This window comes from Callorhinus ursinus, unplaced genomic scaffold, assembly GCF_003265705.2.
Source record: "Callorhinus ursinus isolate GAN/ISIS: 27379988/994484 unplaced genomic scaffold, GSC_fseal_2.0 scaffold63, whole genome shotgun sequence".
Taxonomy (NCBI): Eukaryota; Metazoa; Chordata; class Mammalia; order Carnivora; family Otariidae; genus Callorhinus; species Callorhinus ursinus.
Genome location: NW_027397125.1, coordinates 8,128,189 through 8,152,372, shown reverse-complemented (window position 1 = coordinate 8,152,372; position 24,184 = coordinate 8,128,189). Strand labels below are relative to the sequence as shown.

Below are 24,184 nucleotides of genomic sequence, written 5' to 3'. Positions count from 1 at the left end.
GGATAATGAGGCTGGAGGCAGGGAGGTTGCAAAGGCATTGCAACCATGGATCAGGGAATGCGGAGACCAAGCTAAGGATGGGGGGTTCTTTCCATCTTTCTGCTCGGCATCATTGCGTGCTGGCATAGCTCTTCATTACTGCCTGGGAGAGAAGTTCCAGTCGTTCTGTCCATTCAAGATAATATGCAATCTTCCCTTCCTTTGTGGCTCTTTATCAACAAGAAACCCTTCCTGGGGAGCACTCCTGCTCACAGCATGCTTTGTATTCCTCACTTGCTGAGAAGCACGATAGTGCAGTGGCCAAGGTCTATGCTAGGAGACTGTGTGCATGGGGTTTGAATCCTAACTCTTATTTATTAGCTATATAACCATGGGCAAGTTAACCTGTGCCTCAGTGAACCTGCACCTCAGATCTCTCATCTGTGAAATGGGCATACTCATAGGACCAACCACTAAGGATGGATGTGAGTTTACAGGAATTAATATGTATATAGTACTTAGAACAATGTCAGATATTATAGGTGTGAGCTATAATTATTAGAACCAATGGGTTAAAGAAGCCCAACACATGATAAATCAAAATCTTCATATGACACTGGATGAAAACTTCGGCAGGGGCAGGTTTCTTGACTTCTTTACTTGCTTTGGCTCATAGACTGTCCTTTGGAAGCTTGATACTGCAAACATATTCACAACAAAAAATACCAACCTGGCATACTTCCCTGGAAAATTGCAAATAACATGTGAAACTTTCTAGCTACACACCAGCAATTTGCTCTGAATCCATAATGGTACTTATATACATTAAATTAGCAATGAAAAAATATAGATTATACTTATTTCTCTTTAACAGTAGGATACCTGTTTTGGGGTTTGAATCATGAGAATTTATATGGAGAAGATACTGTATTCTCCTAGCATTTGATTGTTAAATTTTGGTAGAGAGTTATACCATTTCTGATAGCAAAGTTTCTCAGACCTGTCTCTAAAATTATCCAAATCTATCTGATTTTTAATTAAAAATAGCAAGAGTTCAGTGTGGAGAGGTTCCCTTGGAAAGTGTGAGCGGTTGCATGGAAAAGTAAGGATGAATTGAAAGTGACCATAAATGAATTAGGATGATCTTTAAATTTGGTGGTTAAGCATGAGGGATTTTCTTGGCTTATTAATGAATTGATTTAAACAGTTATTGATTCACACTGCTTTTTATTTTTCTTTCTCCACAAATGTACAGGCTGACTGTGTGGTTATTATTGGAGGGAAATCAAGGGATGCAGGAAAATGGATGGATGACACGTGTGACAGTAAACGAGGTTACATATGCCAGACACTTTCTGGTAAGTTCTACCAAACCTCGCCTGCCCATAGAGTTGGGTTATTTAATATATTTTTAAAAAATGACCTTCTTCTCAATTTTGCTCTAAGCCTTAAACTGCTCTAAAAACATAAAATTTTATTTAAAGAATGACCATTCCCATGCACATTGTTTCTCAACTCAATCCATGTGCGCCTGTGAAAGAGCAAAAGGCTCTTTTTTTTTTCCTAGAAACTATTCATGAGTGTACCCCTTCATCCGTTACCAAAAAATTTTGTGCAGATTATGCTTGAAGTTGGAACGTTTTCTAACTTCATAAGAAATGTAGGACATTCGCCTACCTGTACCTTTTTAAAAATGTCACAGTAAGAATACTTCGGTTCTGTTTGCCTAATGTGAGAACATTTGGCATAGATCATCATATATGCCTCATTGGTTCTGTATTCTCTGCCTTTAAAAATGTAGATATCCTTTTTTCCTTAAAGATTTTGAGTAATCTCTATACCCCACGTGGGGCTTGAACTGACAACCCCGAGATCAAGAGTCGCATGTTCTACCGACTGAGCCAGCCAGGCACCCCTAAAAATGTAGACACCTGATTTGTGTTTCATTTTGTATCTTAGGACACCCTATGGTTAAACAAAAATAAAACAGAAAATGTGCATATTTACTGAGAGTCCAGATTATGGTTGTACGTACTTCAGTCTCCAGCGAAAGAAGAATACAAATGTCTAGCTACACAAAAAGAGGGCCAGAAATTAAAAGGTGGTTTAGAGAGGAGGGTGCAGAGTGGGGTGGGCTGCTCTCATCCTGAGAACAGCTCTTAGAGTTTGAATTAGAAGGTACTCGTTCTAATGCATCAAACCGATTTTTCTACACTTTCTAGGGAATCAGGGAACTAAGGTCAACTCATGACCATGAGTGAAAATCACTTGAGGTATTTTCAGATGACTGAAAAGTACTGCAGAAATTCTAAGCTTTCATTAATTCAGAAGCTGGTCCAGGACCTGTTGCTTTCCCCTCTATGCTCTGTCCTATGGCAGCAGAATCTTAGGCCACCAGAAATGCACACATGCCATTTGTGCCCATATTTTGAGTAAAAGGAGCAAGTATCCTTCCAGGAGTGAATGATGACCCACAAGCTCTTTGAAAATCTTTTTCTTCCTATTATAAACATAAGTAGTAGAATATTTGCCACTAATAAAAGCTTATTAAAAATAAAAATATTTATCATCATTCACCTATACGTTCATGTTTTTATTTATATATATATTTATATATATATAAACCCACCATTTTAAAAAATACGTAACACATGTTCTTTGTTGATGTTTTAGAAAACGCAGACAAGCATAAAGAAGGGAAAAAAATTACCTACAATCCAACCACCTGAAAATAACCCCTCAATATTTTAGTTTTTCCTTATAATTGTTTTATGAATGTTTTAATAAAATAACCAATCAGACAGATGAGCTGTTTCCTAATTGCATATAGCCTTCCATGAAACTTTTTTTTAAGCTTTACCTTAAGCCTCATTTGCCACTTTTAGTGGTCCCCAAATTTTCCACAGGTATTGAGACAAACCCAGACCTCCCCAAGTTGGGAAATGGTAGGACTATTCAGTCTCTATAGGCTGTACCATGTGAAGGGTGCTGGTCTGGGTCTCTTGGTTTAATGATATTCTTCTACCAACACAAGGTGGCAGCAACAGCAGAAGAAAGGGGAAGCTGCCCTTGCTGAAATAAAGTCATTACCATACTAGGCGTAATCAAAAGCATGTTTGGCATTGGGATAGTGACAGAACAAGGTAGATGGTAGATTAGGTCGGTATATAGTGGAACACATCTGAGAATTAACCAAGACAAAATTGGTAGGCAAGGAATCTAGAACCCTAGAATAGGAGTTGGCAATTTTTTTCTGTAGAGAGACACATTGTAAATATTTTAGGCTGTAAATACACATTCTCTGTTGCAACTACTCGACAGGATACTAGGCAGTCAGAGACAACATGTAAACAAGTGAACGTGGCTCTGTTCCAATAAAACTTTATTTATGGACACAAATTTAAATTTCATACAATGTTTACATGTCACAAAGTATTATTGGATTTTTTTTTTTTTTTTTTTTTTTTTTGTCAGCCATTTAAAAGACATTCTGGGCTCATTGGCTACAAAATCAGACAACAGGCCAGATTTCACCCTCCGGCTGTCATTTGCTAACCTCTCACTTTAGGGCATCCGTTAAGGGACACAGAAAGAAACTCTTTTTTGGGGTATTGACAGTAAGTGGCACAAAGGATGGGTGGGCCTACAGTAGCCATTAGAAACCCATACTGGAAGACTGAGGAAAAAAGTTCAGAAAGCCAAAGTCACTCTGTCTTAGGCTCCAGCCCTTGAGTCAGTTTGGTCAAGATATGGGAGGCCTGGCTTGAAAGGCGTAGGCAATCATCAGTAGGAGGAAAGCCTGATCCTGGGATAAGGGTTAAATGAACACAGGACGGGTGTCTGGCTTCATGCCAAAACTTAAAGCAGGCTCTCGAAGGTGCAGGTGTGTTACTAAAACGTAGAGTCAAGGGGCGCCTGCGTGGCTCAGTTGTTAGACATCTGCCTTTGGCTCCGGTCATGATCCCGGGGTCCGGGGATTGAACCCCATGTTGGGCTCCCTGCTCAGCGGGAAGCCTGCTTCTCCCTCTCCTGCTCCTCCTGCTTGTGTTCCCTCTCTCACTGTGTTTCTCTATCTCAAATAAATAAATAAAATCTTAAAAAAAAAACGTAGAGTCAAATAGATACAAAGAGATGCAAATTTATGGAGAGGGTGCAACAGATGAAGGAGGGGGAGGAAGACTGTTGGTGACCTTGAAATATGACCAAGGTGGTAAAATAAAGATTAGTAATGACAGAATGATAGATATTCTTTAATTGATGGGATTAAACTTTCTAAACTAAACTTGATGGGATTAAAATTTCTTTTGTTCAGATACTAGATCTCATTGAATTTGCAAGCCTTTTGGGTTTTTTTTTTATTTTTTGGTTTTTGGGGTTTTTTTAGTTTAGAAACTTGATTACATATCTATATTAATGGTCTAAATACAGTTTGGAAATTATTTCATTCAACCAGCCATACTGATTAAAAAACAGAGCTTTGTTTTTCGGTATGAAATGACTCATGAAAATATTTTTAGCACCCGATGGTTTAGATTTATGCTATTCTGATTATTTTTATAATGTATGAGATATGGTAGTAAAGTGTACCATTAACACTCAGAGTAATGTTTATTGATAATGCTAATGAAAACGAATCTTTTTATTCCAGACTCTTCCTTGCCTAATCCTCCAACAACAATTCCAACAGATGGCTTTATTAAATATGGTGAAAGTAACTATTCACTCATGAAATTAAAGTTAGAGTGGCATGAAGCAGAGAAGTATTGCAAGCTTCACAGTTCCCTTATTGCTAGCATTCTAGATCCCTATAGTAATGCATTTGCATGGATGCAAATGCAAAAATTTAATGAACCTGTGTGGATCGCCCTGAACAGTAACTTGGTAAGATGCTGAAAATATGTGTCACTTGACATGATTGATACATTGTGATTAAACGTGATTCTCTTTCTATTCATTCTCTTGGACGTTTGTTTTATGTAAGACACTGTGCTGGGCAATGTGAATGATGTGAAGGTGAACTAGACCAATCTTGCAAGGATCCGACGCCTTCAAGGATCTAACAAGCTAGTGATATGAGTCAGAAATCAAACTAAGATTTATATAGCTTATATTAACTTTAATATTGCTTTTGAATTAAAATTAGATTCTGCATCTAAACATTTTTATTTATTAATTTACTCCTCTCTAGTGTCCCCATTACAACTGTGCCATCAGAATTAAGAAAGCAGATCAGGGGCATGGTTCTTGGATCATGAGGACACTTTTTATTTTTTTGTGGCAAGCCATTCTAGAGTGATCAGTCCTAAAGTTGTGTGAAGACTTTCACTGCGGTCAATTCTCTGTGTTCCATAAAAGAAAAAGGCAGGTTGGCAGAGAATTGGCGTGGGGGGCAGGGGTGGTGGGCACAGAACTAAGAGTGGTGATGAAGTTGCCAAAATATCCCTATAATGAGTCTTCTCTGATGCCCTGTGGTCCATCCATCCTTTATCTATTAACTAGCCAGCCAGCAAACTTCCTAATAGAAGAAATAGAGATATCTGCAAGTAACTAAGAGACAAGATTGAAAATGTCAAAAAGAGGTATATAAAAGTGCTAACAAGATGAGAGAAAAGAGATGGGTTGAGTCAGGGAAGAAGACCAGGAAGGCTTCTCAGAGAAAGTGGGCTTTATAGATGTCATTTGGGATGGTGGCACATAAAGAAGGAGTACCACAGAGAGAAAAAGACAGACGGAGATAGAACTGGAAAGTAGGTTGGTGTCAGATTTGATTGAGCTTCTAATGCTGTGCTACAGAGGTCAAAAGGTACACTTCCTGTGCAGAGTAATTCCCGAGTAAGGAAGTGAACATTTAAAAGTAAGTGGTTCCATAATGATTTCTGTGATTAAACTTAGACAAGACATTTTTATGTCTATATTGACTCTATTTTTAGTGATTAATTTGCTTGATAGTTCACTTATTTTCTTCTTGTAGACATGGTCACAATTCTCTCATGCGTTTAAAATAGGCTTTTATTTATTTTTAGAAAGATTAAGTAGCTTTTCCACTATACCAACATTTATAATTAAAACAGTAGTATTATCTTCCTTTATCTGGGGAATTAATGACTATGTAAGCATTATGTGATTAAACGTGGTAGAATACTACAAAATCCTAACTTGGGATAACACATGCTTTTGAATTTGTCATTAAATCTTTGGTAATTCGCTAGGTGAATTAAATAATGCAGTTAAAATGGGGACTATTTGAATTATTTCAAAATTCATTTATCTCGTTAATACTATATGTTTTTTAAGCATTACTTGTAAAATCTCTCTTAGGCTGTTAAAGGATATTATTGATAAGTAATATTTTTGATGTTATTAATTTTTATGCGATCATAAATTCATTCTACTAAATCTAATAAGAAAGTGAGTGTGCAAATTGAATAAAAAATCAGCTGTGTAAAACTTACTATCATGATTTGTTAAAAGACCACCTTACTGGAAAGCAAGCCACCTAGGCTCCTGTCACCTGTCCAGCTGATCTCACCTGTCATTTGCATGTGCACTTTTTCAAAAGCTAAACAATGAGAAGATCAGAAGAGATTAGTGTTTCTCTCCAAGGTCTATAAGTTCAATGAAAATTACTTAATTTTTATTATTTCAGTGGTAATATAATACATATTTTATTTGTTCTGAAGACAAAATTTGTATTTTACACTGAAAACCTGTGAAGAAAGAGTTTCAAAGAATAAGACATAGGTTTCTTTAAGTCTGTGTTTTTCAAATTACCTTTCAAGGATGTAGTTATGGGGAACTTCAAGAGTCTCTCTTAAAGAAAGGTGACATTTCCTGAATTTAAGTTGGTAGAAATGATTTATAAAATGTCCTTTTTGTTCCCAAATATTGAAGATTGTTTGTCAAATCACAGTCTTAAGTATACTTTTACTCCTCACTGGGTTCTTTTGGTGTCTTCTAAGTGAGACAAGACTCCATGTTAATGGTTGCTTTTGTCCTTGCAGACCAATAATGAGTATGCTTGGACTGACAAATGGAGGATGAGGTACACTAACTGGGCTGCTGATGAGCCCAGACTGAAATCAGCATGCGTTTATCTAGATCCTGATGGCTACTGGAAGACAGCATCTTGCAATGAAAGTTTTTATTTTCTCTGCAAAAGATCAGATGGTAATTGAATAGAAAAAAGACAATCAAGGGATTTGAAATGTTCTCAATAAGCCAATACATACCACTGTTGATATTATTAAATAGTAACATGTCTTGGAGGTCTTAAGAATAAGATAATAAGGGCGCCTGGGTGGCTCAGTTGGTTAAGCGACTGCCTTCGGCTCAGGTCATGATCCTGGAGTCCCGGGATCGAGTCCCACATCGGGCTCCCTGCTCAGCAGGGAGTCTGCTTCTCCCTCTGACCCTCCCCCCTCTCATGTGCTCTCTCTCTCTCATTCTCGCTCTCTCAAATAAATAAATAAAATCTTTAAAAAAAAAAAAAGAATAAGATAATAAAACATATCCCTTCACCGAACAAAAGACTGACTTTATAATAAACAAATATATAGAGATCCAAATAATAACAAATATATATAGATCCAAACAAATATGTAGAGATCCAAATAAAATAGATCCAAATAATCCAAATAATCCAATTCTATCTCCATCCAATAATGGAGATAGAAAATTTTCTTCAGGGTGAGAGTTTATTTGCATTTTTTTGGATTTTTGAATTTTTATTATTGAAATTATCCTCTGCATCTCTGATGTTAGATTTGTCAGGAAATTATGATTACCTTTTATATCAACAGCACATCTGTATCAAAATAATTTTTATCAGAATGCATATAGATTAATCAGAATCAGTGATATTATGGTTTTAGCTTTCCTAGACTATAGTCCTAGAAGGGGACAGGGATATAGTCCTAGAATTTTAAGTGTCCCATTTCATTCTATCACAGACATCAGTCATAGCTAACAAGCATTAATAGGGGTTAGGATTTCAGAAAAGCGTGTCTGGAAGGGGGGCTTCCTTTGCAAATTGTTTTTAGGTGATCTTTTTAAGGGACCTAACATCTTTGTAAGTATTTATAGATCTGCCTTCTTCAGTATGACTGTGATTGATTTCTACTCTACCAGAATACAGTCTATTGAAATATATTTAAAATGACAACAAAAAGATAAAGTACAAAGAACACCCAATAACAAAAATGGCAGATCCAAATGATCCATCAGAACTTCTTAAAAATAATGATTGATGATAAAATTTTCCTTAGCTGCTACTATATCACACTGCAGAAACTTCAGGTTTTATTTTATTTTAAATGTCTTTTTATTAACAGAAATCCCTGCCACTGAACCCCCACAGCTGCCCGGCAGATGCCCAGAGTCAGAACACACAGCATGGATTCCTTTCCATGGTCACTGCTACTATATTGAGTCTTCATACACAAGAAACTGGGGTCAAGCCTCTCTGGAATGCCTTCGAATGGGTAAGTGCCACATTTACTGTAAGGAAATCCCATCATCATCTATTCTAGACTACCATGATACTAATAACACTGTACATTAAAATCATATGGAATGTAAAGATACTTATTTTTCTCCATAATTTATATTGTAATAGAATGGGCAACATCATGTCCCCCCCAATGTAATTGATAACACTGTAGCCTCAAAATTTTCAAGAATTACAGTAGAAAGTAATCATTTGCAGAACAAGTCTTTCTGACTTTCTGCCCTAATCTTGGAAATGGTTAGGGTTGTCATTCTCAGTTGTCCAAAGTGTTGTGTTCCCCTCTTCTCACAATAAGCTTGAGTTCCATGGTACCCAGGGTCATTTTGCTTTACTGTTAATAGAACAGCGTTTAGCTCGGGTTATCTTATCTGTGAAGAAAAACAAGACAAAACTCAAGTAGACACGACGTGGTTGGATAATTTTCCTCTCAAAATAAAAATGTTATAAAGTGAATTTTTCAAAATGCATTTAAAAATCCACTTAATTAAATCCAACTTAAAAAATTACTGAATTACTCTTTTACTACATTTTGATTATCTTCTAAGTCAGTGTTTCTTTTTTTTAAAGATTTTATTTATTTCTTTGACAGAGAGAGCACAAGCAGAGGGTGTGGCAGGCAGAGGGGGAGGGAGAAGCAGGCTCCCCGCTGAGCAGGTGGAGCCTGATGTGGGGCTCGATCCCAGGACCCTGGGATCATGACCTGAGCCAAAAGCAGTCACTTAACCAACTGAGACACCCAGGTGGCCCTTAGTCAGTGTTCTTTATCCAACAGTGATATATATATATACAAGAGCTATATTCTCATTTCCTTCAAATTCATTCAAAAGTCAGCCTTGTGGGGGCGCCTGGGTGGCTCAGTTGGTTAAGCGACTGCCTTCAGCTCAGGTCATGATCCTGGAGTCCCGGGATCGAGTCCCACATCGGGCTCCCTGCTCAGCAGGGAGTCTGCTTCTCCCTCTGACCCTTTCCCCTCTCATGCTCTCTCTCTATCTCATTCTCTCTCTCAAATAAATAAATAAAATCTTAAAAAAAAAACAAAACAAAAGTCAACCTTGAGTTTTGACTTTTTCTTTTTCTTTTTGGCTTTTTTCCCCTTCAGTTCTATTGAGGTATAATGGATAAATAAAATTATAAGACATTTAAAGTGTACACTGTGATAATTTGATTATGAAGGGATTCTCACCATCAAGTTAATTAACACATCCATCATATCACATATATACCCTTTTTTTTTTCTTTTCTGATGAGAACACTTAAGTTCTACTCTCTGGGCAAATCTCAGTTTTACAATATAGCATTATCAGCTATAGTCACCATGTTATCCATTCGATCCTAAAACCTTATTCATCTTATAACTTAAACATTGTACCCTTTCACCAGCATCTCCCTCTCCCCCTGCCCCACAGTCCCTGGCAACCACCATTCTTTCGCTCTCTCTTTTTTTAATTTTACATGTAAGAGATACCATGGAGTGTTCATCTGTCTCTGTCTGGCTTGTTTCCTTAGAATAGTATGGTTAGTGTTGTCACAAATAAATAAATATATATGTCACAAATATATATATACACACTACATTTTCTTTATGCATTCATCTGTTGATGGACACATAGGTTGTTTTTGTACCTTGGCTATTGTAAATAATGCTGCAGTGAACATGGAAGTAGAGAGATATTTTTGAGAAGTGATTTCATCACTTTTGGATATATATACCCAGAAGTGGGACTGCTGGATCATATGATAGTTCTCTTTATTTTCTTGAGGAACCTCCATGCTGTTTTCCATAGGGGCTGTATCAGTTTAGATTCCCACCAATAGTGTACAAGGGGTCTCTTCTCTCCACATTCTTGCTAGCATTTATCTTGTCTTTTTGTTAATAGCCAGTCTAACAGGTGTGAAGTGATGCCTCATCTCATCGTGGTTTTGATTTGTATTTTCTTGATGATTAGTGATGTTGAAGTTTTTCATGTACCTGTTAGCCATTTTTAAGTCTTCTTTGGGAAAAAAATGTCTATTTAGGTCTATTTGCCTAATTTTTAATTAGGTTATTTGTTTTTTTGCTATTGAATTGTGTAAGTTCCTTGTACATTTTAGATCTTAAACCTCTATTAGGATATGCAGTTTGCAAATATTTTCTCCCCTTCTAGAGGTTGCCTTTTCATTTTGTTGATGGTTTCCTTGGTTGTGCAGAAGCTTTTTAGTTTGTTGCAGTTCCATTTATTTATTTTTGTTTTTGTTGCTTTTGCTTTTGGTGTCAAATACAAAAAGAGATTAATCCCAAGAACAATGACAAGGAACTTGCCACCTGTTTTCTTCTTTTTGCTCCTCTGGGTATATTTGACTGGCCCTTCTTGGAGGCCATTCTTTCTTGCTTCCACTTTATCTGGTCTGCGATCGAATCCCACGAACTCTTGTGTGTTTCAGTTCAGTTATTCTTTAGCCCTGTGGTTTCTGTTTGGTACTTTTTGATTCTTTCTCTCTCTGTGTTGAAATTTTCACTTTGTTTGCACATTGCTTTCTTGACCTAAATGAGCATCTTTATAACTGTTATTTTGAACTGTCAGATAAATCGTCATCTCTGTTTCATTAAGATCTGTTTGGAGATATATCTTGTTCTTTTGTTTGGAACGTATTTCTCTTTTTCTTCATTTTCCTGGACTCTCTGTGTTGGTTTCTGCACACTGGATAAAACAAACACCTCCCCCAGTTTTGAAAGTCTGGTGTCATGTAGGAGATGAACCTCACCAATCAACCCAACCCAACCTCCTGTTTGTCTCTCAAACTTTTGTGATGGTGTAAGCTGCCATCTTTGTTTTTTAGTGGCTCCCAGTAGTTGACGGTGTGCAAGGGCCCTATGATGTTCCAAAGGAGAAAATCACAGTCAGTATATAAATGCAGGCTGATTAGAAGCTGGACCCTCAAGTGGCAGCTAGGAAAGTATATAAGCCAGGTGTGTGTACATGCTCCTTCAAGAGAAATATTGGTGACTTGCTTTTGTCATTGTGGCAAGCCAGAGGAAAAAGGTGGCAGAAGTACCCCCCCAGATACCCCAGGCTCCATGGAAAGTCACACCTTGCCCCTAGATGCATGCAAATTAGCAGCTGGACCACAGGGCTGTGGGTTGTAAAGTATGCAGTCAGTCCCTCTCCAAGAAAAGGCTGAAATAATGGGCATTTTTCCTGTTTCCTCTTACCTGAGTCCTGGGGGGGATAGCTGTAGTGAATTCTCGCATGCCCATTAAGAACTATTTCTTTGTTTTCTGTAGTCCTGTGGGTCTTTTGGCTGCAAACCCCATTGGTTTTCAGAGCGAGGTGGTTTGGTGGCCTGTCCCTTAGGTGGGAGCCCTAAAACTTGGAGTGCTAGAGGTATGGTCCAAACCCTTTTCTCTTCAAGGAAAAGCTGGGAGTTGGGTATTCCCTCCTGATTATGTGGTGGTCTACTGGAGATAGGGTTTATAGAGAGAGTATGTCTCAGCCTTTCTTACTCCTTTAGAAGTAGAGATATTCTCAGTCACCCTACATGTCAGAGTAACTCAGCTTGTTTCTGGGTTTCTCTGAGGTGATTACTCCATGTGTAGCTGTTCATTGGTGTGTCTTTGAAAGAGGGGGTTTCAGGAACCTACTATTTTGCCATCTTCATCCCTTGCTATTAGTTTTGGCTTTAAATTCTGAGTCAAGTGAAGCCTCTTTGCCTGTTTTTGGTTCATTTATTTGGGGACTTTATTGTAAGGTGTGTGTGTGTGTGTGTATGGGGTAAGGTGTGTGTGTATATATATATATATATACAAGGTATATACATGGTATATGTGTATATATATGTATATATATAATCTATTTATAACATATATATAACCTATATTTATATAGATATCAATATATAACATCTATCTATAGATAACAGGTATATATATAACAATCTATGACATCTATATATAACACATCTATAACAATTATAGACATATATGTAATGTATATACACATATGTTACTTATATGTAACATATGAATGTATATGTATGTATATTACATATATATGTCTATAATTGTTATATCTTCTTAATGAGTTGCAACTTTAATCATTATAAATGTCTTTATTTGTCTCTAGCAACAATTTTTGTTTAAAAGTTTATTTTGTCCAATATCAGTGTAGCTACTTCGACTTTTTTTTAAGTTACTATTTGCATGGTATATCTTGAATCTCAAGTGTGTATTTTATAGATGGCATATAGTGAGATATTTTAAAATTTTATTTTTATTTACTTATTTTAATTTTTAAATTTATTCTGCCAATCTGTTTTTTGATTGGAGTGGTTAATCCATTTACATGTAATGTCATTATTGATAAGGTAGGATTTTTATCTGCCATTTTATTTATCTTCCGTATGTCTTGTGTCTTTTGGTTCCTCTATTTCTCCATTTCTACTTTCTTTCATGTTAAATAGATAATCTCTAGTGTACATTTTAATTTCCTTGTTATTTATTTACTAGTTATAGTTTATTTTCTTAGTGGTGGCCCTGGGGTTCATAATTGCCATTTTAATGTGAAACAATCTAGTTCAGATTAACATAAATTTAATTTTAATAGTATATGAAACTTCTGCACTTATATAACTCTATTCCCTCCACAATCCTTTTTGTGTTATTGTCACACAAACACATTTTATATATTGTATGCCCATCAGTACAGATTTATAATTATTAAATTTATGTAGTTAATCTTTAAATCATGTTTTAAAAATGAGTTATAAACAAAAAATAAATTACTGCTGTCTTTTATTTTTACTTAGGTAGGTACCTTTATTAGTGCTTTTTATATCTTCATGTGGATTTGAGTTTCTGTCAAGTGTCCTCTCATTTTAGCCTTAAGAACTCTCCTTAGAATTTTTATAGAGTAAATCTGCTTGTGACAGTTTCTCTCCATTTTTGTTTATCTAGAATGTCTTAATTTTTCCCTCACTTTTGAAGGATAGTTTTGCTGGATAGAAAGTTGGTCAACAATCATTTTTTTTCCAGCCTTTTTTAGTATCTTGTGCACTGCCCTCTGGCCTCCATGTTTTCTGTTGAGAAATCAGTGTTAGTTTTTCTGAGGATCTCTTGTACATGATGAGTTACCTCTCTCTTGCTGATTTTAAGAATCTCTATCTTTTGACAGTTTGCGATGTGAATTTCCTTGCAATTATCTTACTTGGAGCTTGGATAGATGTGGAGTTTCCTAGTTGTATACATTAATGTTTTTCATCAAATTTCAGAATTTTTGGCTATGATTTCTTCAAGTATTCTTTTTGCTTCTTTCTCTGTCTTTTCCTTCTCAGATAACCATTATGTATATTTTGATACACTTGATAATATCCCACAAATCTCTGAGGCTCTGTAAATTTTCTCCCCCCCCCCATTATTCAGACTGGATAATTTCAATTTACCTGTTTTCATTTGGTTATTTCTTTTGCTTAATCAAATCAGCTCTTAGGCTGCTCTAGTAAATTTTTCCTTTCAATTATTGTAATTTTCAACTCCAGAAATTTAAAAAATAATTTCTATCTCTCTCTTAATAGTCTCTATTTGGTGAGACATTACATACTTTTTTTTTTATTCTTTACATATGTTTTCCTTTATTTCTTTAACATAGCTGATTTGGTCTTTGGTAAATCGAAGGTGTGGCTTTCTCAGGAACAGCTGGTATTGACTGTTTCTTTTCTTGGTATGGGCCATACTTTCTTGTTTTTTGCATTTTCTGTAATTTTTTGTTGAAAACTGGACATTTTAAATAATATGATGGGCAGCTCTGGAAATGAGATTCTTTCCATTCCACAGAGTATGCCATTGTTGCTATCTGTTGTTTTTTTCTGGTTTAGTGATTTTCCTTCACTAATTCTGTAAAGCTTGTATTCTTTTTCATGTGTGGTCACTGCAGTCACTGCTAGCTTAGTGGTCAGCTAATGATTGGGAACAGATTTCCTTAAATGCCTAGAACCAATAAGTCTCCCAGGTTTTCCTGAGGGACTCTGCCTGAAGATACTGCCTTCCACATTCATTCAAGTAGTTTAAAACTCTGCCTTAGTTCTCGCTTCCTGTTTGTGCAGACCCTCAAGGTCAGCCAGGGGTGAGAGCTTAGGAGTCCCTTGGATTTTTCATGAGCATGCCTGTGGTCCCGGGTGTGTACATGCCCCAGTGCCCGTCTGTGGCCTTCTAGATTCCCAAGAATGGATTGAAGGTTTTTGGAGCTCACTATGGACCGCTTATTCCCATTTTTCCTTTTAAGCCTTTTTTCTTTGTTACCCTCTTTTCCTCACCTGTTATCTCTGCCTCAGGCATCTGTGATGTTAGACAGTTGCCACTGAAAGTTTCTGAAAAGTGCCCTCAGAAAGAAGGCTATTGACACAGTTGGGTTCTGAATTAGGACAAAGAAAGCCAAGCTTTGCAAGTGAGACTTTCCACTGAACTCTCAGAGAGATAAAATAATTGAATTGGGACTTTGAAAGAGCTCCAACCCCATTCCGCCTAGTCTGGTGGCTTCTAGGCTGCTGGTTTTCCCTGTGATTTGGGTGCTGTTTGTTTTTAAGGTAAACAGAAAGCTGAGGATAAGGCAATGAAATTAGAACAAGTCAAAACACCATGAAGCTCACTCTTCAACCAAAGACTATTTTTTAGATAAATACTTCCTGGATTGTTACAACTTGTTGATTAATGTTTAGGGTTCTGAAATTTGTCAGTGTTCTTACTGCTTTTGTAGAGGACAGGATTTCCATGGACACTTATTCTGCCATTCCTTATGGTGTCACCAAAGTCCGCTTTGGAATTTTTTAATTAAAACCTATTTTTCCTCGGGGCGCCTGGGTGGCTCAGTCGGTTAAGCGGCTGCCTTTGGCTCAGGTCATGATCCCAGGGTCCTGGGATCGAGCCCCATGTCCGGCTCCCTGCTCAGCAGAGAGCCTGCTTCTCCCTCTCCCTCTGCCTGCCACTCTGCCTACTTGTGCTCTCTATCTCTCTGTCAAATAAATAAATAAAATCTTAAAAAAAAAAAAAACCTATTTTTCCTCTTCATGTTGCTAAGTGTTTTTTAAAAAAACTTGCAGTGAATATGGAGAAACTTTGTTTTCAACTTTAGGTGACTATGTTTTCCTATAAATAAGATGAATGATTCTCATTTATCAAAATGTGTCACAAATATTTTGAAAGGGTTATTATCTTTGAAATATGTTAAATGGTGGAATACGTAATCATGCAATAAAAACAATCATCAAGGGGATCATCCAGGACCCAGTAACATGGGATCCAGGCATATGGTTAAGTGTAGGGTTTTGAGATTCAGAACGCCTGGATCATGCTATGACTCAGCCCATCATTGGGATCTTGACAAATTACCCTCTGTACTTTTGGGTCCTTACCTATAAAGTGAGGTAACAGTAGTGCTCATTTAAGAAGGTGGTTGTAAATTTCTAGTGAGACCATACTTGTAAAGCACAATGTGAAATGTCTGGCATAAAGTGCTTAAAATATATTAGTTGTTATTTTAAAGCTATAGATATTTACTATAAACTCTAATGCTGACACTGAATCAACCCTAATGTAATGTGAGATGTTGATGCCATAGCAATCTAACTAGTCTTTCAGTTTTCCTCTCTCTTTTTACTTTGTACAGTCCTATACCTAACAGCAGGATTAATAATTAATCCTGCTGCCTGAAGAAACTAAGTGTTCTTTATCACTACCTTAAATACCAATCTCTTTACATCTGCAGAGAGGCCTAACCCAAGTCTTTTTTTCACCTGTTGACCAGAGTATTCCAGCCAAACTGAGCCACCTATTAATACTCTTAAGTTCTTCCCAGTAGATAAATCTATCTATCCATCATTTGTTTATATCCTATCATCATAAACCAAATATGGAGGAATCCAGGGATCTGTGTGCCATGTTCTTTTTTTTATGTTATGTTAAACACCATACATTACATCATTAGTTTTTGATGTAGTGTTCCAGGATTCATTGTTTGTGCATAACACCCAGTGCTCCACGCAGTACGTGCCCTCTTTAATACCCATCACCGGGCTAACCCATCCCCCCACCCCCCTCCTCTCTAGAACCCTCAGTTTGTTTCTCAGAGTCCATCGTCTCTCATGGTTCATCTCTCCCCTCCGATTCCCCCCCTTCATTCTTCCCCTCCTGCTATCTTTTTTTTTTTTTAACATATAATGTATTATTTGTTTCAGAGGTACGGGTCTGTGATTCAACAGTCTTACACAATTCACAGCACTCACCATAGCACATACCCTCCCCAGTGTCTCTCACCCAGCCACCCCATGTGTGCCATGTTCTTGAAGAAGCTCTATGCTTCCCTCTCTGTCTCCTCTCTCATTCCTTCTCTTCTTGGAATTATTTTCTATTCTTTCCACTTGAAATCCTATGCTTCTTAATATCTTCAATTCTGTTTTCTCCATGCTCCCCTTTAGTTGCTCCACCTAAAACAAGTCTTCTCCCCGTTTGACATGTTAATTATATATCGTACATATTTTCTCTGCTAACCCACCCTTCTATCTGTGCTACCTCCTGAACCATAACCTTGTTAAGACATACTCTGTGATGACTTGAATAGACATTTTTCTAAAGAAGACATCCAGATGGCCAACAGACATATGAAAAGATGCTCAACATCATTAATCATTAGGGAAATAAAAATCAAAGCCACAATGAGGTATCATCTCACACCTGTCAGAATGGCTAAAATCAAAAAGAAAAGAAATAACAAGTGTTGGTGAGGATGTGGAGAAAAAGGAACCCTCACAGACTGTTGGTGGGCATGAAAATTGGTGCAGCCACTGTGGAAAACGGTATGGAAATTCCTCAAAAAATTAAAAATAGAACTATCATATCATCCAATAATTCCACTATTGGGTATTTACCCAGAGAAAACAAAAACACTGCCTCAAAAAGATATATGCACCCCTATGTTTATTGTGGCATTACTTATAATAGCCAAGACACAGAAGCAACCTAAGTGTCTGTCAATAGACAAATGGATAAGGAAAATGTAGTGTGTATATATATATGTGTGTGTATATATATATATATATATACACACACACACACACATATATATATAATGGAATATTACACAGCCATAAAAAAGGATGAGATTGTGCTTTTTTTGAGACAGCACAGATGGACCTGGAGTGTATTTTGCCAAGTGAAATAAGTCAAACAAATGCCATATGATTCCATTCACAAATGGAATCTAAAAAAATAATAAACAAACAAAAAGAAGAATCAGAACTATAAATACAGAGAACAAACTGATGGTTGCCAGAGGGGAGGGAGGTAGAAGGTTGGGCAAAATGGGTAAAGGTGAGAGAGGGAGAGATACAGGCCTCGAGTTATGGAATGAGTAAGTAAAGGGGATGAAAGCAGAGCAAAAGGAATGCAGTGATATTATAATAGTGATGTAATGGAACAGATGGTAACTGTATTTGTGGTGAACATAGCATAATATATAACCTTGTCAAGTCACTAATTTGTACACCTGAAACTAATGTAACATTGTGTGTCAACTGTACTCAAATTAAAAAATTCACACACACGGTGGCGCCTGGGTGGCTCAGTCGTTAAGCGTCTGCCTTCGGCTCAGGTCATGATCCCAGTGTCCTGGGATCGAACCCCACATCGGGCTCCCTGCTCAGCAGAAAGCCTGCTTCTCCCTCTCCCACTCCCCCTGCTTGTGTTCCCTCTCTTGCTGTGTATCTCTCTCTGTCAAATAAATAAACAAAATCTTAAAAAAAAATTCACGCACACACACACACACACACACACACACACATCACTATACCCAAACCCACACTCAAGAGGAGGATATTATATAAATGCTTATATATCAGGAGGCAGGGATCAAAATGAACCATCTTAGATTCTGTCTACCACAAGAGCTAGTGCAATAATTTGAGTATGAGATGTTAGTGGCCATTCTTAAGGTAGAGGTAGTAGAAACAGAGAGAAGCAGACAGATGTGACAACTGTTGAAACAGTAAAATCACAACAGAATTTGGGCATAGGCACTAAAAAGGGTAGAAGTCAAGAATGACTCTCATGTTCGGGCTTGAGTGAGTGGAAAGGGTATATTTGTAAAGGATCAAAAAGTAAGAATTTTCCTTGCAGTACCTATATTCACAGGCCATATCAGCTGCTTGCTGATATGTAAACAGCTAAGGAGAAATAAGATTTCTAGGCAAGAATTTTATGAGTTTTGCTTTGTACATGTTGAGCTTCAAGTGCCTGTGAAACATTAAAGCAGAGTTTAAAAAAAAAAGGCACATTGTCCTACTGGTCTTTGCATGTCTTGCCACAGCTCATCCACTGCTTATACAAAAATTATGCTTAAAACAAATCTTTTTTTTTTATGAGAGCATGAGAAGGGGAGGGGCAAAGGGAGAGAGAGAATCTTAAGCAGGCTCCACACCTAGAGCAGAACCCAGGGCAGGGCCCGACTTCATGACCCTGAGATCATGACTTGAGCCAAAATCAAGAGTTGGCTGCTTAACTGACTGAGCCACCCAGGTGCTCCCCCCAGTCATATTTTCAGAAGGAAAACTGAAATTTTGAAAAGTCAAATGTCTACTCTTTGAAATTCTTCCCCTTAGGTGGATCTGTTGGGGTGATTTTAATTGCTATTACTATCAATACTGTCATTATAAAAATATTTTTAGTTACTTAAATGTAGTTCCATCACATTGTTTTTTCATACTTTGCAGACTCCTCTTTGGTTTCCATTGAAAGTGCTGCTGAATCAAGTTTTCTGTCCTATCGAGTAGAGCCACTTCAAAGCAAAACCAATTTTTGGATAGGATTGTTCAGAAATGTTGAAGGTAAATTTGCAGAACAATTATTTAATCACAAATATTTCAAAGTGTTCTGTGCAAAATAAGTTTTCTGTTCCAGAAAGTCTTGCCTTAAATAATGATTAATTTGTGAAGAGTTTGAAAATTCAAACTTATACTTTCATTTAAAATAAGAACTGAAATTTTAAATGACTCACATATCATGCTATCTTGAAGGCTATTGGTTAAAGGAGTGTTTTGTGTAGCTAAGTTAGTTTAAGAAGCTTTAAAAAATAATTTCTTTTGCCAGGAAAAAAAGGGAAGGACAAGCATATGTATTTGTGCTAATTAGGAATCAATTTTCAACTAAAGCTATATAAGAAACACATTCTTTTCAGTTTTTTTCTCTATAATAATTGGTCATTGTAATCTTGCATACTAAAAGTCTGGTTGTAAACAACTATTGATTGTAGTATAAAATAATATGCTTAGAAATTGTGCATGAATAGGTTGATTTTATTGAAGATGGCTGATTCTTAACTTCTGTTTTTACTGACTTCATTTGATCATCAGGAAAGTGGCTGTGGGTAAACAACAATCCAGTCTCCTTTGTCAACTGGAACACAGGCGATCCCTCTGGTGAACGAAATGATTGTGTAGCTTTATCCGCATCTTCTGGATTTTGGAATAATATTCACTGTTCTTCCTACAAAGGATATATTTGTAAAAGACCAAAAAGTAAGAATTTTCCTTGCAGTATCTATGTTCACAGGCCATCGTTTCTTTCAAATATTAAGGGGTCACGCATGGGATTATAATGTGGTTACAGGTCTCATGCAAGCTCTCTCCCTGAGTAAGTGAAGAATCCCTAGTGATTAGTTGTTGTCTGCAGCTCTGTGGGAGCAAACTCTGTGTAGCTGCCATAGTGATTTAGATATATCAATACATTTATGATGGGATACCCAGGCATATGGACTGTGGAGTTGCAGGTGGTTTGAAGAGTCAGCTTATAAAGCCTTACAGCATAAAAGGAAAGGGGGTAAAGTTTGTCATCTCCACCAAACCAGAAGGTATTAAGATTCTGGAGAGGAATCAGAATTTACTATGGAATAAATCATGTAAGACCAATTAAATCTCCTTCTGAGATTAAGTAGCAGATCATGTAAAGACAGGGATTGGAGAAATTAATGGTGCTCCATGCCCACCATGTGGTACTCTCTAGACTTTAATAATATTTTATGCCAATCTGCTTCACATAATATGCTTCCCAAGAGATAAAATTATTAATTAAATAATACAAGAATTAGATAAATTAAGACTCTATCTCAGTAGATTTTATAATTTTGGAATCGTGTAGTTCTTCAGTCTTTTAAAACTCTCTTTGAGACACTTTGGTGCAGTGTTGGAGTCTTGTTTTACTTTTCATTCAAATGCCTTGTGGTACCTTAGGCTTCAGTGGGCCGATTTCAAAACAGCCTAGAATACGTTATTTTTTTTATTTTTTTATTGTTATGTTAATCACCATATATTACATCATTAGTTTTTGATGTAGTGTTCCATGATTCATTGTTTGTTCATAACACCCAGTGCTCCACGCAGAATGTGCCCTCTTTAATACCCATCACCAGGCTAGCCCATCCCCCTACCCTCCTCCCCTCTAGAACCCTCAGTTTGTTTTTCAGAGTCCATCATCTCTCATGGTTCGTCTCCCCCTCTGACTTACTCCCCTTCATTCTTCCTCTCTTGTTATCTTCTTCTTTTTCTTTTATCTTAAATTATGTTGCGTTATTTGTTTCAGAAGTACAGATCTGTGATTCAACAGTCTTGCACAATTCACAGCGCTCACCGTAGCACATACCCTCCCCAATGTCTATCACCCAGCCACCCCATCCCTCCCACCCCCAACCACTCCAGTAACACTCAGTTTGTTTCCTGAGATTATGAATTCCTCATATCAGTGAGGTCATATGATACATGTCTTTCTCTGATTGACTTTATTTCACTAAGCATAAGACCCTCCAGTTCCATCCACGTCGTTGCAAATGGCAAGATCTCATTCCTTTTGATGGCTGCATAATATTCCATTGTTAGAATATGTTATTTTTGGATGGATTGGTTAGATTTTGAGGTTCAGTATCAGTGGGTCAAATGCAACTCAGTGGACTGTATTTTCAGAATTGTCTTTGTATTCAAACTCCCCCTACAGCTATAGGACGCTGATACAGGATGGGTGGATGGATGGATGGGTCGATAGTTACATACGTACACACATACATAGGTCCTCTAGATTCTATTTATCTATCATCTATCGTCTATATATCATATCACCATGAATCAAATATGGAGGATTCCATGTATCTGTGAACCAAATAATAGTCCCTATCTGCATGCAATTATTAAGGGCTTTTATAAATATTTAATGATTTTTTTATTTCACAGTTGTTGATGCTGAACCTACTCATACATTAATTACCACAAAAGGTAAGGCCATTATGAAATTTTAAGTTCTTAGTAATATATCAATACAATTTGCTTGTTTTAAAAAACCATAATAATCCCTTCCTATACCCCCCGTATTCTCAGTAGAATTGCTTGAGCTGCATTAGCCTTTGTCATTATGTCATCAGCCTCCCTTGAATAATGCTCTAAGAAAGCAGGCCTTGGAGTCAGGTTGGTGTTTTTACCGTAGATATTATTGAAGATATTGCTGCATTACAGAGGTGCCTTGTGGAAACGACAAGGTTAACTGGCTGCTTAACTGACTGAGCCACCCAGGTGCTCAGGAGAGATTTCTCTCAGGAATCCTTGTGGGGTTTTTTTCTTTTTTTTCTTAAACAGTGTCTTAAATTTTATTTTTGTAGACAACTTGAATCAGGTAACTGACAGTAACTGATCTTATTTCACCAATTTTGTTGGCAGCTAAAAAAAACTCAGATTTATGGTTTGCCTGCAACCTCCTTACTAACCTCCTGGGTGCTGTTTGTTAACTGATTATACTCATGAGTTCAGATTGCCACTATTCTTATTTTCTCTTTTCCCTAATTTTCTCCCTTGCTTTTTTTTAATCATCATTATTATTACTATTTATCTTCATAGGATGGATTTGTAAGCAGCGTTAAATTATTTTGAAACAGGTGTGCGTATTTTAAAACATTGATGTTAACTGGGGTGCCCGGGTGGCTCAGTTGGTTGAGGATCCGCTTCCTGGTTTTGGCTTGGATCGTGATCTCAGAGGTCCTGGGATCGAGCCCTGTGCAGGGCTTCGTGCTCAGTGCAGAGTCTGCTTGAGATTCTCTCTGCCCCTCCCCCTGCTCTCACTCACACTCTCATTCTCTCTCTCTCTCTCAAATAAATAAGCTTTAAAAAAACACAACAAAAAACATTGATTAACTAACAGATGGAATATTCCTGCAACTGCACAATAATCTTAACATCTGAAACAATCCCCTATGTCACGTGGACTCCTGTTTTCATGTCCCGCATTTCTGTCTGACAAATGTCAAAAAACATTTGAAATGAAAGAACATTCGTGCATTTTAGCTTTTCAAAAAAGAAAATTGTCTTGTTCTCCATAGCATTCTACCTTTTGCCTCCCTCCACCTTTCTCCTCATTATTTTATTTATTTCTAGCTGACCCAAGGAAGATGGGTCCTTCCAAACCTTCTTCCAGCCTGGCGGGAGCCGTTGTCATGGTGGTCCTCCTGATCATAGCCGGTGCTGGCCTTGCAGCGTATTTCTTTTATAAGAAAAGACGTGTGCACTCACCTCAAGAGAGCACTTTTGAAAACACTCTCTATTTTAACAGCAGATCAAGTCCAGGAATGAGTGATATGAAAGATCTCGTGGGCAACATTGAACAGAATGAACATGCAGTCATCTAGTATCCTAATGTGATTTAGATATATTTGAATCTCATAACATTGTAACTAAAATGTTAAGGTCTTTAATGCAATGTGATTGTTTCCTTTAAAATTAGTACTGTAGTGAACTGACCTGTCCTTTTTCTTTGCCTGATTGAAGAAATAATTGCTCATGTTCTATCTGGCAAGGGATTTTCGCAGAAGAGGGATAAGGATTCTACCACTTGAAAAAAATAGCTCAGGTGAACACACAGCACAAGAATGCCTGCTTAAAATTTAAACATCACTGGTGTGTAGCCAGCGTCGACCACACGCAGGTTAGAAGAACCCCAAAGACCTACGCTTCCTAAAATAGTTTAAGGAGCTCCCAAAGAAATGTTACCTATTGAATTGTAATTCAGTAATCAGAAGACCGTTTTAAAAATCAAGTCCAAAAAACCTCAGGTGGCATGAAAATGTAGTCGCTGTTTTCTCTTACCGATCTTGATTTTTACTTCAGTATTCTAGAATTGTATTTGTACACGTGCAGAAAGAATGAGGCAGCTGATAATCTTGTTTTCGCTGAGCGGGTTTCCCAGGCTGAATCTTGCGTACGTGTTCTTTGTCCTGTTATATGTATATCAGGAACAAAAGATGTGAAATAAAAATGTAAATTTGCATAACTGGATGTACTTAGATAATGTGAAATAAACATCAAAGACAAGGTCTATTTTTAATATACGTGTATTTTGGTGATCTTGGTAAATGTTGATTTTCTTTTAAGTGTGACTTATTTATCTATTTACTTTGTACTTAAGTTTACTCTGAAAATAAACAATATGATTACTAGAGAAATTCTTTAAACCCTCCATCTATTTGGAGAAGATACATTGCTAAAACACTAGGTGATTTGCATAATTTCCCCAGATCTTCCCCTGTAACATTGATTCAAGTCAGAAGTCAACAAAGGTGCTCTTACTGAGAATTAGGTCTCTAAATAGCTTTCTCTCACTTTAATACTTAATAATTCATTTTTGCATTAAAAATGTTGCCTTAGATAAAG

General features: G+C 37.0%; 1 protein-coding gene across 1 annotated transcript in view; it reads left to right on the top strand.

Annotated features, from left to right (window-relative positions):
* The window catches only part of MRC1 (mannose receptor C-type 1), a 107,479-nt gene extending 83,634 nt beyond the window's left edge, over window positions 1-23,845 (top strand). The window contains exons 23-30 of the mRNA XM_025892019.2: window positions 1,235-1,337; window positions 4,628-4,860; window positions 6,981-7,146; window positions 8,310-8,459; window positions 19,217-19,330; window positions 19,856-20,020; window positions 21,722-21,763; window positions 22,913-23,845. Coding sequence (XP_025747804.1) covers window positions 1,235-1,337; window positions 4,628-4,860; window positions 6,981-7,146; window positions 8,310-8,459; window positions 19,217-19,330; window positions 19,856-20,020; window positions 21,722-21,763; window positions 22,913-23,163 — 1,224 coding nt within the window. The 3' untranslated portion in view covers window positions 23,164-23,845. The remainder of the gene's footprint in view (window positions 1-1,234; window positions 1,338-4,627; window positions 4,861-6,980; window positions 7,147-8,309; window positions 8,460-19,216; window positions 19,331-19,855; window positions 20,021-21,721; window positions 21,764-22,912) is intronic.
* Window positions 23,846-24,184: the final 339 nt, after the last annotated feature.